At 42.2% G+C, this 16281-nt stretch overlaps 1 protein-coding gene across 1 annotated transcript; it reads right to left on the bottom strand.

Annotated features, from left to right (window-relative positions):
- Positions 1-6484: 6484 nt before the first annotated feature.
- Positions 6485-10771, bottom strand: LOC149258312 (uncharacterized). The gene is made up of 2 exons (XM_089410098.1): positions 9866-10771; positions 6485-9685 (listed from the first exon to the last, which is right to left on the bottom strand). Exons 1-2 carry the CDS (start codon positions 10769-10771, stop codon positions 6485-6487), a joined length of 4107 nt encoding a protein of 1368 aa, XP_089266224.1.
- Positions 10772-16281: the final 5510 nt, after the last annotated feature.

Consider the following 16281-nt stretch of genomic DNA (forward strand, 5'->3'; position numbering starts at 1 on the left):
TCTAGGATTTTCTACGACTCTGCAATGGCAATCCCACACATAGGCAATGGACTTGTGCTGCATGCAAAGAAAAAATCCACATTCAACAATGATGGGCACAATCTTATGGAAAGAGCAAAGATCGAGAAAAGCAACGTTTTATGCAACTTAGGGTTATGGCCCCAACCAATAAGCGTAGAGGGCAGAGAGTTGATCTTAGATCTGGAGGACTTATATCAGGTTTTTATCAAAACCATTTATGGGAAATTGATAATGATATGGGTACAGGGTATGGATCTTGTGATAGATCTGAAGCAAAAAGCCCAAAATGCCACAGGTATTTCTGCTTCATCACAAAGTTTGATTTTTTCCGGGAAAGTGTTGCAGGAAGAGATCCATTTGAAAGACTATGGGATTCAAAGAAATTCTACCATTATCCAGAATTTAAGATTACAAGGTGGTGCCCCAGGAGCAAGCACACCAGCTAGATCATCATCGATAGACAAGGGTCAGGCTTCTTTCAAAGATGCATTAAGAGGGAAAGTTGCCACACAGGACAAACAAATCCAAAATCTAACAATCCCAAGTCCGTACATTGTAGAAAAGATGGAAAAATCTCCATATCTGTCCATCGAATTACCAGAAGTAAGTGATCTCTTCAACACTTTACAAGCAAAAGCCATCATTTGTCGATTTAATGGTTACTGGCCAAAATCTAAAGAGCTAAGTGAGTGGATCTACCTCAACTGGACCAGAGATTGTGATATTTATCTATGCACAAAAGGTTTTTTTGTGGTTCAGTTTGATACCCAAAAATATTACAATTATGTCATAAATGATGGACCATGGTTCTGGGGAAGGGCGGGTCTCTTCATAACCCCATGGTTTCCTGGTTTTGACGCAAACTCAATGGTGCTTACAAAAATGTTGGTATGGGTAAGGCTACATAACCTTCGCTTCCTTTTTGGCACCATCAGGTCTTAGAAGGCATATGAAACTCTTTGGGAAGGTTCCTAAAGATAGATCGAGAAAGAATGGACAAAGGGATCTTCACCTTTGCTCATATTTGTGTGGAGATGGATTTAAGTAAAGGTCTCCTGGATTGTATTAACCTGACACACAAAGATTTCAAGTGGATACAATGGTTAGATTTTGAAAATACTGCTTTTTGATGCAGGGTTTGCCATCAAACAGGGCATTTGCAAAACACATGCAAACAAGAAAAGAAAAGAACAAAGAAGAGAATAAAAAAGAAAAAAGGATGCCAATTCCTAGAATCCCCTTCATCAGATGATGAGGATGAAGAAATGGATGAAACCCAACAATATCAAGAGACAGAAAAACAACAAGGCTCCCAAGATGTGGGAGAAGAAAAGGAGGAAGAACAAAACAAACAATCAAAGAATCCAAACAACTCAGTAGTTATTTCGATCCTTGAAATCCAAGTAGAGGGAAATAACAACAATGAAGGCACAGGTGGAACCAAGCGATCTCATGTATCTAAAATCTCTGACTCAGGCAAAGGTGTCCCAAACCTTACAAGAAATAATGAGTTGGCAATTGTCACTTCTGCTCCATCACTTAGGGTCTGGCAAATAATCCAAAAGACAAAAAGAAAAGTGCAGTTTATCTCACAATTTGTAATTTGTAATTTTATTTCTATTTTTTGTAGCTTCGCTACTATGTGTGCGTCATGCACACTAGTCCCATAGGACAACTCCTGAATGCTTTATGCATCTACTCAATGTAACTTTTCATTTTTATTAATAGAAAGTTACTCATTTTTTCCTTGGAAAAAAAATAAATTAATAATAAAAACAAACAGAAAAGCAAGAAAACAACATCTAAACTAATAAAAAAATAAAAGATATAAATATATTGAATTTGTATATTTTTTTAAATGAAATTGTTTTTTAAATTTATAAAAAAAAAAATTGTGAGTCAACCAACTTTTATTAATTCATCTAAATATTACATGAGATAAACATGAATATCATTACTCTGTCGGCCTCACTCCTACCAGATTTGTTAGCCAGGAGAGCAATACAAAAGCTGAGAAAAAAGATTCAAGGATCACTAGGAAATGTCGGTGCATGACTGGCATTAGGTACTTGCAGAGGTATAGGATCCACATGAACATGAAACTCCAGATGAGCAAACCGGTCCTCAACCTGATCAAGTCGATCAATTGTGTGCCTTTGACTCCTAAGAGAAGCCCAGCGGTCGAGGATGTCCCATTGATTGTGTTGTAGGTCATTCATAAACGTTATCAATTCATTACAATCCTCATGTTGTTGCCACCCCAGGTCTTCCAAGAGTGCAGTGACATTGCACAACTACAAGTCCAAAGAGTCCGTAGAGGGAGGGAGGTTCACTCGACTAGGAGACGAGACCCTGTCATGAGCTAGTTCACCTTCAAACATCACAACCACACCCCCATCGCCTTCCACTCCCCCTATCTGACCTCCACATCCTATCGACTGGCCATAAGATCCCATCCCTTGCCAAGCCCGCCCTTACTGCCAAATCATAGTTACAAGTACCACATACCACGAAGACCTGGGTCGAAGTGTTACCTAAGCATGGGAGACCACCACTATAGCCCAATTTCTAATTACAACATCAAGAGTACCTCTAGGCAACACATAGTCGGCCACCAGGGTCGCATAAACCTCCCTCGTAAAAAACCAGTGCCGACGCTTATTTACATTGCCCCACACGACCAAGGGACTGAGACCCCTGCTACGGGAAGAAAAGACCTAGAACTCCAAATTCCAGTCCCTCGCTCCAAAGCAACCTGGGGTCAAAGACACTCAATAATTGCCACTCACAACTGGAAAACCCTTGAATATTTCCACAATTTCTGAAGGAGAGAGGACGAAATTGAAACTAATCAACCCCACACACAAGGCTCTTATAGGAGCATCACTCTGTGAACTAGGGACCAAGGCAAAGTGACTTACGAGTAGGGCGCCAAAAGAGCCAAATCTCCCTTTTGTTCACGAACAACAAGCCAACGCAGTAAAACGCCCTCTCGCTCCAAAACTAGCCAACAACAAACCATAATCCAACAAACCCTCGCTCCAGGATCCCACACCCTACAAGTTAGTTCCCCGATGGAGCCCTGACGCAGACCCCGCTTGTCAACTGTAAACTTGGACACAATTATCATGAAAATGAAGAGCATGCACAGGTTGGCAACCTGTGCATAACCGACATTGTTCTCACCACCTTTGCAATCACCCATAACATGAAACACCAGCTGCTAGAATCAACCCACCACCCTGTTTTTAAACCAAATGACGAACATCTTGAACCTTCCCTGGAGCCTGTTGGCACCTGTCCCTGGCGCGCCACATGTGGCATCAAATTGCAATGTGGGAGGGTTAGACCCGCTCCCTGCCTCGCTATTGAAATCATGCTCCTCCAACCTCATAAAGGTATAATATTTTAATAATATAAAAATAAATAAAATATTAATAAAAACTCTTAAATAATGAAAATAAATAAAATATTTAAAATTATGAAATATTTGATAATCATTCATTTAAAAATATAATTATAAAAAATATTAATAATATATTCTTTAGAGTAAACCTTAAAAACCCTTGAAAAATAATAAAAATAAAAATAATGAAAATATAAGGCACCAATTAAAAAGAAACATTTAAATACGATGAACCGAAAAATAACAAGCGCTACATAGTAGCTACTCCTGCCGTTTAGTTTAAACATAGCTAAATTACAGTAAAAATATTGAATTCAAATTAGTGTTAAGGTTTAGAATTCCATCAATTTGAATTTTACTAATTGGTAAAGTCCTCATATGTGCAATTAAAGAGCAAGGCCCTAATTTCAATGCTTATGTAAACATAGTTTTAAAAAACTATAATATGTTATGCTTGCATTTACATTTGAACTACATTAGTCGTCCAAATCAAGGTTGTCTATCCAAGTCAAGAATTATATATTTTATTTCTTAAAATTTGAACTAAAATATTCAATAAAAAATTCTTTTAATATAATTATTAGCTTATAAAAATACATAGATTTTATTTTTAAAATTTTAATTTATATTTGAAAATAATAATAATAATATTGATTTATTATTTAGTTTATAAAAATGCATATGTTTTATTTTATTAAAATTTGAATTAAAATATTCAATTAATTTTTTTTAATATAATTACTAGTGTATAAAAAGTATTGATATGACAAAAATGGAGTACATTGCATTATGAAAGAAAAAAAGAAATTATTTTAACGTCTACAAGGTTAAAGATAGCCTATGGGAGAGATCGCTTCTTCATCTGCTTGATGTATTCGACCATTTTTCGTTGAAACTTCACGATATATGCTCCAAACTTCTCAACAAACCCTTTACTAAAAAATAATGATTGCAAAAATCCCAATTTAAATGTATTTTGCAATAAGATATTCAAATTCTCAATTAATAACCCATAATAATAGAAATAAATACTAATTTATTTTATTAATAAAAATTTAAAAAATAGTATATACCTAAACTTTATTAAATCCAAAAATATTTTCTAAATTTTATAGAACTAATTATGTTATCGTGCCTGATAATGATAATAAATAAAAAACTGAGAATCCAATTAGTCATCTATTAATTGGAAAGAAACAATGAACAATGATAATGATGGAAGGAAAATGACAACAAACCTAAGTAGCGTGACAATTTTTTCCATGACAAGCAACTTACCATTGTTTCCTCGTTTGATTTGTGTTTGGGATATTGTTGCGTAATCCTACCTACCTTGGATGTGAAAGGATTTATTAACTTTTTTATTATTAGAGATTATATAATATAAAAAATAAAAAATTGATATAAATTTTATTAAAGGTATAATTTTATTTGATTGATACTTATTTGATTATGAAATTTTGTTTTCAAGGATTTTGACACATTTGAACATGATTTGATTATTAAAATTAAAAATTAAGGTGAAATTTTATTTTATAAAAATAATTTAGTTTGTTTCTCTTTATTAGAGGATAAATATATATTTTTTTTTCTCGGTAAAACTAGCTAATCTATTATATTATATTTACAAGTAAACTTTACATGCAGAGAGACAGGCCGTCCAGGGCCAACTGTGGCACCTTGGATAGCTTAGCTTGACACAAAATGCTCCCTCGCAGGGGCAGCACCTCCAGAACATACCAAAACACTTCCAGAACATACCAAAACATAAGACAGTAATGACACGGCTATACCAGAACATAAAACAGTATTGAGCTCAGACAGTAGCGATACGGCCCACGCAGGGGCTTCCAACAAAAAACTCACGGTAAACCTTGCCCAGACGCATGACCGCCATACACATGACATGATTAAGAACTGAAAATATACATACACAGTAACGTAGCATAATCCAAATACCCGCCGAGACCTTTGACTTAGACCATAGCCGAGAGAGAGAAGAGAAAGCCGGAGAGTGCCTCTGGGGATCAATCTTCAGGCTCTTCCTCAATGATGTAGCTCCAGCCTTGGCCTTCAGGGATGCCTGCCCACATTGCCATAGGATCCTTTGCAGTGGCCAGAGGTTCCTGCTCTGGAGGTTGGGGAGGGGCTTGCTTGGGCTCTTTCCCAGAAGTTCCTTCTTCAATTGGTGGCTGCAGCACTGGACTTTCCTCACGATAGTCTTCTGGAAGTAGCTCAGCCGAAACTGGTAGCTTTCCATCTTCATTCTCCTCAGGAACCTTAGTAAAGAGAACTGAGATATGTGCACTGATGCCTGCATTATCCTTCGAGCTGCCCAAGGTGAAAACGACTGAGCCGAATGCTGGAAGCACGGGCTCTCCTCCACTGGAGCTGCCGACCTCCATGAACTGACTGGCCTGAATTGGGGTGGCTCTCGCCCTCCTGTGGCAGTAGCAGCAGCAGCAGTGATGGTGCACATCTGCTGCAGGGGGGCGTGAAGATGCACCTCGCCCCGGTCCCCTTCTGCTCGGTTGTCTTTCCCGCAATCGTGCCATAGACTCCACGTCTCCTTCAACTTGTTCCAGGACCGAGCTCGTGGGCTTGAAGTCCCCGCTGTGACTGCCAAAGGATTGCAGTACCCGGATTGATGCAGGGCAGAACTCAACTGCCCAAAGACCACGCACAGGAATAACAAACACGGAGCGGACTTTGCCCGAGTGAGTGTCTTCACTTTTCGCCTCAAATTCACTCCAATTGCTCTTGGAGCTCTGTTCCCACCTGAGGCATTCACCAGAGTCGCAATGACGGATTGCAGTGGCTGCGTTTTGAGGGAGGAGAGCGCCCACCCGTCCAGAATCCTTCCGAGCCTGCACCACCCAGGCCTTACCATGCAAATGAGCCTGCAGTGATCCGCCTTCCCTGTGAAATCTCGCAACATTCCCTCGATAAGAGCCCTCCATAACTGCTTCCTGCATCCACATCGCTTCACCCTGCGTAGCATTGAATGCCAGGAGCTCGGGCGGCTGAACATTAAACCTCGGCGGCAGTGAACCATTACTATGCATCGTTAGCACGGGGCGGCACATGCTGGGCATGTGGCTCGTCCCTGTCTGACGTGCCATCACCCGCATCCGGGGATTCAGCGTCTCTTTGGATGAGACTTTCACAGTCCTGAGTCTGTTGATTGCTTGGGATGATATCCAAATTACCTGATAGGAGGGTTTGGTTATTTTCTACCCCAATATTAGCTAGGAGATCAGCAATCTTGTTGCCTTCTCTTTTTGTGTGATGAAAGGAGAGGGCTCTGTGATTGCGCAACTCATGAGCAATGTTGTTTAGCCTTGCTTCTAGTCTCCAGCTGTCAGCAACTTTTCTGGCTTGAGAGCCATTCTGAATGCGCGTGGCCATGTTGATGAGGATCTGGGAATCGCCTTCCACTATCAAGGGTTGAAGATTGAGTCTCCTGGCTAATAAGAGCCCTTGCCAGAGTCCCTCCAACTCTGCGGAGTTATTGGTGTCCCACCCTATATTGCCGAAGTAGATCTGCAGGGGGGTGCCTTTATGGTTTCGAATAATGCCTCCAAATCCTGCTGGTCCAGGATTGCCTTTGGAGGCCCCATCAAAGTTGAGTTTGTATGAGTTGGTGGGAGGGGCAGTCCAGCATCTGTTTTCCTTGATGTTGCAATTCGCTGGCTGATGCATGGCATACTCTTGTGGCAGCTGCAGCTTCCAATTGTCGAGAATGTTTTTCTCATTGTCTGTGGTAGGGAGATCCTCTTTAGTCCATGATCGTAGTAGCATGGTTTCTCTGAGATTTCCATGCAGTCTGCTCCAGATTTCCTCAATGGGAGAGCTCTGGTTTTTAAATATGCGCCTGTTCCTTTCCTTCCAAATGTTCCATAAGACTGTGCCCGGGATGATATTCCATAGGTGATTGAGGATCGCACAGTCATAGGGGCTTTTCGACCACTGTCGGATGGAATCAATGATATCGCCGTCTCCTTTGCACCTTTTTTGGCATCTGAAGCTAACCTTTTCCCATAGCTGATTGGCTAGTGAGCAGGTGTCCAGAAGATGTTGCAAGGTTTCCTCGTCTTGAAAGCAATTGTGACATATCGAAGGACCTTGAAAGTTGCGTCTCCTTAGCTTGTCCCAGGTGAGAATCTTTTTGTGTCCTACCATCCAGAGGAAGTGGGAGATTTTGGGCCATGCTTTGAAGCCCCAAATTCTCCCCCAGAGAGGATCCGGCCTAGTGGGAAAGTTGCCGATAAGATTGTAGGCCTCGGAGGTGGAATAGGATCCTTTAGGTAGATAGCCCCATCTGAGTATGTCATCGCTGTCCTCATACCGGATGCTTCTCTTCCTTAACTCGTTCTCAAGTTCTGCTGCTTCCTGAGTGTTTGTGTTGCTGATTATCTGGTTACTCGGTCGCCATTTCCTGAACCCATTCTCCGTCTCCTGTATCCAAAATTGATGGACTGTTGCCTGCTGCTGCTCCTGCCTGTTCGGAACCATCACTGGAGGAAGAACACTCGAGAGTTTGGGCAGTTGGTTCCAAGCGTCATTCCAGAATCTAGCAATGTGACCATTCCTAATTTCCCAAAAGCTGTGCTGTTGAATGAGCTGGTAATGCTGCTTGGCGGCATTCCAGATTAGCGACCCTTTGTCAGCGGGTGTAAATCTGATGAGCTCTACTTGGGGCCTGTTGTTGGCGTATTTGGCGGTCCATATTTTAGCCCATAGCTTATCTGGATTAGTCACCCATTGCCACCAGATCTTGGCGTTCATGATGGTGTTGCTGTACTCAGGATCTCTGAGTCCAATGCCTCCTTTGTTTTTGGGCATACAGACAGTAGCCCATTTCACTAGTGCCCACTTGCGGTTAGTGGCTGAGCTTCCCCACAAAAAGTCACGCTGCAGGTTCCTCAACCTTTTTAATACCCACTTTGGAGCAGCTAGGATAGAAAAAAGGTAGAGAGGCATGGCTTGGAGGATGGACTTAATGAGCACCACCCGACTAGCTAGATTGAGAGAACGGTGAGTCCACAGATTGAGTTTTGATTCGAGTTTCTCTAGAAGAATGCGCCATGCGGGCTGCTTTATGGCAGAGGCAGTGAGAGGAGCTCCTAGGTAAGTGGATGGGAGAGAGGCTGAGTGGAAGCCTAAGATGCGGGAAACAACAGATTTAACCGACGGAGGGGTATGGAAGAAGAATATTTGTGACTTGGAGCAGTTGACCTGGGTGCCAGAGGCTTCAGAGAAATCGTTGAGCAGGGATTTTAAACAAGAGGCTTCCTGAACCGAGGGGTAGCCATAGAGCATGGTGTCATCAACAAATTGCTGATGAGAGGAGGCAGGGGAGTTGTGGATAGAGATGCCTTTTAGCTGCTGAGAATGGAGGGCATGCTTGATGTGTCTACCAAGACCTTCAGCCATAAGAACAAAGAGGAAAGGGGAAAGGGGGTCCCCTTGTCTTATGCCTCGAGAGGGCTTGAAAGGGCGGGAGGGAATACCATTTACAAGGATGGAGAAATGAGTGGAAGTAATAAGGCTCATGATCCAACGAACCCATGTGGAGCAAAAACCAAAAGCTTTCAACATGTGTTGAATATAGGACCAGCTGAGCTTATCGAAAGCTTTAGAGAGATCCAACTTGAGTAACATACCAGCTTGCTTGGATTGTTTGAGCGAGTGAATGATTTCGTGCGTGAGGAGAATGCCGTCCATTATCTGTCTGCCTTCTACATATCCCGACTGCTCCGGAGAGATGAGCATGGGTAATAGAGGTTTTAACCTATTAGCAATGACTTTGGATATGACTTTATAGATGACATTACAGAGAGCTATAGGCCTGAATTTATCAGGTGTAATGGAGTTCTCCTCTTTGGGGATGAGAGTTATGAATGTGGAGTTGAGGGAGGGGAGAAGCCAGCGCAAAGCCCTGGATTCCTCTACAATCTGCCAAACCTCCATTTTAATCAAATCCCAGAAAGCATGAAAAAACGTGGTTGTGAAACCATCTGGTCCAGGGGCCTTACCTTCTTTGAGCTGCGCCATTGCCTCATCTACTTCTTGGATAAGAATAGGGCGCATGAGTAGCTCGTTGTGTTCCTCTGTGACAAGTTTAGGTATATTGCTGGTTATCTTTCCAATCGCCTGTTGCCGATCCACTGCTTGCTCTTGGTGTACCTGCTGGAAATGATTGAGGAGGATCTCTTCGATTTCCTCATGCTTCTCAACTTTTGCCCCCTCTTGGTTCTGAATGAATGGAATATTATTATGCATCCTTCTCTGCACTGTAGTTCTATGGAAGAACTTGGTGTTGCGCTCCCCTTCTTTTAGCCACCTGACCCTTGACTTTTGCCTCCAATAAATTTCCTCCTGCTTTCTCCTTTCTTCAAGCTGATTGTGTATGTGCCGTTCTTGATCCAGGGTTGCCTCCGTGTGCCCTTCATTAATTATTTTCTGTTGGAGATCCCCCAATTCCTGATTTAGCTCCTGTTGCGCCTTAAATATATTCCCAAAGGTCTCCCTATTCCAACTTTTTAGGTGACTTTTTAGAAATCGCAACTTCTGTTGAAGCTGGTACATTTTTGATCCCTCTGGTGGGATGAAAGAGGCCCAGATGGTTCTGACGAAGTCCTTGAATGCGGGGTGTGTAAGCCAAAATCCCTCAAAACGGAAAGGTCTTTTGGTCCGATCCCCTGGTCTCTGCCATTGCAGAGCGATCGGCCAGTGATCCGAACCAGTATGAGCCAGTATTGCCGCCGAAAGATCGCCTCCGAGATGCACCGCATTGTCCGAGATTAGAAAGCGGTCTAGTTTAGAGGCAATCTGATGCTTGCCAACTCTGCGATTACTCCAGGTGAAGGTGCCATTACAGAATGGCATATCTATGAGAGAGGCATTTTGGATAAAGTCCTTGAAGCGATCTACTTCTGGTTCCAATCTGGTTCTCCCTCCTATCTTATCCTCTATTTTGGTTATCATGTTGAAGTCCCCTGCCACGATCCAAAGTGGATGTTGCCTATTTGTGCTCAGCGCTTCGATGGTATCAAGGAGCGCGATTTTGCTTCCAGTATCTTGCGGAAAATAGACGTTGGATAGGTTACCATGTATGTTGGTACCTAGAATATGAAAGGCCGCCTGTATGAGGTGATGGGAGGCATGAAAATCTGTGAGAGTTACAGCTTGGGTGTTCCATGCTATAGCAAGCCCACCTGAAGCTCCCGAGGCATCTACAGCAACAGATCGGCTTCCTGGCCAGGCTTTTGAGAGTATGCGGCCCAGCGTGGCACTATTGCATTTAGTTTCCTGGAGGAAACACATCTGCGGTTTTTCCATCTTGATCATGTTTTTTAACATCCTGAGTTTTCCAGGGCTATTAAGCCCTCTTAAATTCCAGGATACAAGCTTCATGGTTCAACTAGTTTGGGCAGGACTGTAGTACTTCGTCAACTTCGCATATCTACCGGAGTCCACCAGGATTTTCCCAATCTCTATTGTTCTCTGGAGATCTGTCTTCCTCCCTCTTTTTTTGGTATCCTTTGGACGCAGGCTGCCGTCCCAAGTGCTGCCAGGTTGTATACCTAGTTGGTGTTGGTGGTAGGCTCTGGAGATGACCACTTCCAACTTTTCTAGATCGGTCTCAGAGATGGATTCATATGCTTTTTTTTTGCAAGCTAGTTCTAGTTCTATAATGTCCAGACCGTGTAGATCTATGCTTTCTGGCTCTTCCTCCATTTTCTGCACTTGACTGCTTTCCTCTTGATTAGTCTCTGAGTCCTGCGGGGGGTCTGTCTTACCATCCACCTCCATTTCCTTTGGAATCTCCGCTGTGTCTTTCGGGTATCTGCTAAGGATGGTCGGGATGATAATGGGAGGCTGAGATTTGGGTGGGGGGCCGGATGGAGGGGGATGGGTGGAAGAGGAAGGGCGTGCATGGATATTCTCAGAGTCTAGGGGCTGATCATCTGAGAAGTCGCCTAGAATGTCAAAGCTGTTCTTAGATGCGGGGTTTTGGGGTTTGGTAGGCTGGGGTTTGGACCCATTCTGAGGCTTTTTATGCGAGCGCTTCCGACTTGGGACTTTGGTGAAACCATCATGAGATGGGGAATCAGAAGGTTCAGAGGAGTTGGCTTTGGCATTGAGAGGGCAATCCCTGAATAGATGCCCCAGCGCATGGCACCTTCTGCACCTGAAGGGCACATGCTCATAATCGAGAGGCTGGATCCATTCCTCGTCGCGATGGGCAAGGGTTACTGACTCTGGTAAAGCTTCATTCAGACGAATAAAGACACATATTCTTGCATAGGAGATATACTTACGGGATTTGGTTTCTTCTGCCGCTCTGATATATTCTCCCACTCCGTTTCCTATGCCCTTTAGACAATCTTCTTCCCAGTATTCATCGGGGAGTGAGTACAGCCTGATCCACACTGGTGCCCAAGTGAGATCTTCCTTGTCAGGGTTGAATCTTGGCATCCAATCCCTCATGTAAAGACCTGCCGAGTTGAAGAAATACGGCCCTCCTCCTAGGATCCTGTATTTGTCCTCTAGGCAAAAAAAGATGGCGGTAAAGAAGCCCTTCGGCCCAAGCTGGAGAGTGACATCTCCCTTGGGTTTCCATTTCGCCGCAATCCAACCGTTTAATGCTCTCTCAGTTGGCCAAAACCCTATGAATTTTCCAATGATAGCGTGATCTTTCATAAACTCTATCCTTCTATCGATCTTGTCTCCTGGCAGTTCTATTCGAGGCCTTTCTTTGGCTACAGGTCGGCAGGTAGATGAAGTAACCTTCGGGCTGTTCCCCTGAGTCTCTTTTTCTTCCTGTGGATCATTGTCATTACCTTGATGCTTTTTCCCTTTGCTGAGAATATCCGGATCAACTGATCCAAAGATGACCGCTTGCTCTGGGCTGTGCAGTGAGGGGGAGGGCTCTGACGCCCCCCCCTGAGGAGGTACCATTGTCCTTCGCTGATCCCCTGCAACTCTGTCACGCTGCAGAGATTCCTGTGCGGAGCTTGAACGCGTTCCTCTGTGCTGTCGGCGCCGTCGAGGGTTTCTTCCTCAGAACCCTAGCTCTTCAGCCGAAAGCCAAGTGGAAGAGGATATTAGATAGAGGATAAATATATATTAAACATGCTAACCATTTTTAATATATATATGTATATTTTTTTAATTAATATGTTTATTAAAGATTATTGAATTTTCCAAAATATTAATTTTATTTTAATTAAAGAGTTTTGATTGAATCGTTCAATTGGGGATCACGAAAATTTGCAATGGCGAATTTGGATCCGTAGTCATTTCTATATTAGTCTCTACACCACCCATATCAATCTCTAAGATGAGATTTTTCATTGAAGTTCTAGGTATGATTATCTCTATAAGTGAAATCACATAATGGTGACTCAACACCTAGTGTTGTCACTATGTGGATTTATTTTTTAATTTATTTTGAATATTAGAGAAGTTTGCCTTGTTATACGAAGTTGTGACATACTCATGCTCAATGAAAACCCCATTGTACAATTTCTAAGAAGTTGTGGCATACTCATGCTCAAAGAAAACCCCACTGTACAATTTCTCTTTTCACACTTTAGTACTATTTTATTTGAAAGCTTTTGTTCAAATTTACATAAGGGTTATTTTTTTTGTAAGCTAACACCCATATAGGATTTGCAATTATTTATGGTTTGTTATTGTAAACCTCTTTCCCAATTTTATTTTTTTTCCAGAATGAGTAGTGTTTATATATATATATCAATCTCGCCCATTCGCATGCAAAATCGGGATTTTACATCGTATTTTCGAGCCTGCTGAGGGCTTCTGATACATCAATTGTTCCCCATCCCTTCCCTGAGAGTTTTCCCCATGCTTCTTACAAAAATTTCTCATTTCTGGTAGCCTATGGCTATACAATCGACAAAACTGAAATAGTAAATATATACATTTATAGTGTGCCATTCAAAAACATTTTGCAAAACCAGAGTGAGAGAACAGACTATTCTTCCATTGGTGTTGGACTATTCAGATCTAGTCTAGTGAATTCTTCTTCATTGCTCTTGCTGCTCTCCTCCATCTTGAGCTTCAATTGTTCAATTTGTTGACGCAACGCATCCACCTCATCTTCTAATTGTCAGATTCACTCCTTCTTTTCCAATTGTTTATCCTACATGGCCAGAGTCTCAATTTGTTGTTGATGGATGCATCGATGCAGAATTGCCAAACCTTCTTGAATCTCCAAGTGTTCTTACACATAGTCGTTACAGGCCCGCCTGTTGCTGCTGCCTTCCCGAACTTTGCCCTCCCTCGACCCCCTTGTCCTAGGCTTGCGGCGACCCCAGGAGTTGGATAGAGAGTTGTCCTCAACTGAATTGTTGTGCACGCTCATGATTTTGTCCAGAATGCCACAGACGCCCCACTCCAGAATGCCACATGCCCACAACTCCAATATACCACAAACCCTCAACTCTAGAATGCCCGCGACCCACAACTCCAAAATACCACCAACCCCCAACTCTGGAATGCCCGCGAAGTTTTGCTCTAGATCCCCCACCCAACTCTGCTTATCCTGACAATTCATGGCCTCACTCAGACTACTAGCACTCTATAATTCGACACATAGGTTCCCTTTGCAACAACTAACTCCTCTAGAGACCCCCTGAAGGCCGACGCTTTGATCCAGAACCCGCAACAGATGCTCAAAGACCCTAGCTTCAGCCGTTAGGCCTTCGCAGAGGCCACCTGAGCAAAGATTAACCTTAAACCATAATAGCATATCAAACCGTTACTCCTTAAATAGAAGGTGCAGGTTTGGATATTGATGTTGTACTAGAGAATGGTACTAATGGAGCTGAGATCCCAATGCTCCTCCTTAATTTCCCAACTATCAACCATAATTTCCCAGCTCTTCTCCTGGTCCTTCATCCTCACCCACACCTTCCTCCCACGAGCAGCCAAAGCAATTTTGAGTAGAGGAAATAAATGTTTCTCCCAATCTCCCATTAACTTGCCTTCGCCTGTGATGGAACATTGACCTTTGCAACAAAATCCATGTCATGGGGGCTGGATTCTCAAGCTGTGTGATCTCCCAAGCCCAAGTGTAGTACCAATATGAAGGACGCAGACACATTGCTACAACATAATAAGATAACCCTTACCACGAGGCATAATGACAGGTCGAGCCAAGCATGGGACGATGCGACAGGGACCAAGGAGCGGGAGGCTGAAAGAAACGGGGGAGAGGGCCATAACAAAATGGAGAAGAGGAGGAACGATTAGAATATGATGAGTAACGAGATGAGAGGAAGAAGGATGATGGAGGTTAGGGAGGAGAGGTGTTAAAGGAGAAGAGGGGAGGGGGAGGAAGGGGGGTGGGGGGCGTGCAAAAAGAGAGAGAATGAAGTGGGGGGGTAAGGAAAGCTTATGTGCGACTAACCTTGCATAATCCAAGTTGTTGATACTTTATAACCTCTTGAGCCAAGAATGCCATCCTCAGACCAATAATTGAAGCCCATGAATAAGATTAGGGAATGCATATCGTTTCCTCGACCTCATTCACTATACTTTTTTCTGCATTCAAATGGCAAGCCAAATTTGCTTTCTTATCTACTTCCTAGTTATTCCCTCTTAGGATATGAAAAAAGGACACAAAATCAAAGAAGGGAATCATCCCTTGGGATCTCTTAATAATTTGATTTAGGTTCATGTTTTTTGCTGATGAAATATAGTTCATATGCTTTATGATCAACATTGAGTCTCCTAAGACCTAGATCTTTTTTATGCCCTTTTTTTGAGCCAATGTTAGACCGAGAAACAAACCATAAGCTTCAGCTTGATTGTTAGTCTTCCTACCCAGGCCCCAAGCATATCTATCTTCGATGATTCCTTCAGGATTAGTGAGAATCCTCCCCCTCCTGCGACCCCAACCTCTTTCCCAATTTTGAAGTCCAAGTAAAAGCTATATATTTTTATATTAAAGCTTCTTTTGACTATTAATAAAATATTATTTCACCATTTAATATTAAAAGAGGCAGGTCACATAAGAAACCAATATTGAGAGCACAAAAAGTCAGCAAAAGATTGAAAACACACTAGTTTATGCCAAAATACCCAAGAACATACTACTAATAAAACATAAAACACAATATCAGGGACTACAATGCTACAATATATACACTTGGTATATAAACAATAAAGAGCGATGCTAGCAAAAAGGGAGGGTTCATCATAGTTGTAGTGCCCACTCTAGTTGACTGACAGTGATATGACACTAACATTTATTTAGCCCTAAGGCCCACACATTATTCTTTGAGGACCTCAGGTTGAGGATCCGGGCACATGACACTATTATTAGTGATTGAGATATTCATGGTTGTGATGTTTATGTATGCTTTCCATTGATATTATGATAGCATGAATGGTTATGTATCTTATCTATCGGTATTATGATGATTGTAACATTAAATAGTTAAGTTTGGTCTCTATTTGAATTTATGATGATGAGGGCAGTAAAGGATATGTATGCTCTCTATTAAAAGCATGATGATGATAAATTTGATGGATAGGTATATTTCTATTGATGTTACGATGTTGATAGCTTAATGAATATGTATGTTTCCATTGATGTTTAATGATGATAGCCATGATGGATGTGTCCCCTATGTTACCTACTTTCATTAGTTCGGGCTTACAATGAACAATGATGTGAATGACTAGGAGTTGTTAATGATGCTATTATGACAATGACTAACGCTGAGAAACCTTGTTACTGATGATTATTGAGTATGGCAGGAAACCATCAGAGGCACTCGCATATGACGAGTTGATGACACCTGGTTTGATGAAAA

Source organism: Pinus tabuliformis, chromosome 6, assembly GCF_031772625.1.
Source record: "Pinus tabuliformis cultivar Carrire ecotype Pingquan chromosome 6, CPIR1, whole genome shotgun sequence".
NCBI classification, from domain to species: domain Eukaryota; kingdom Viridiplantae; phylum Streptophyta; class Pinopsida; order Pinales; family Pinaceae; genus Pinus; species Pinus tabuliformis.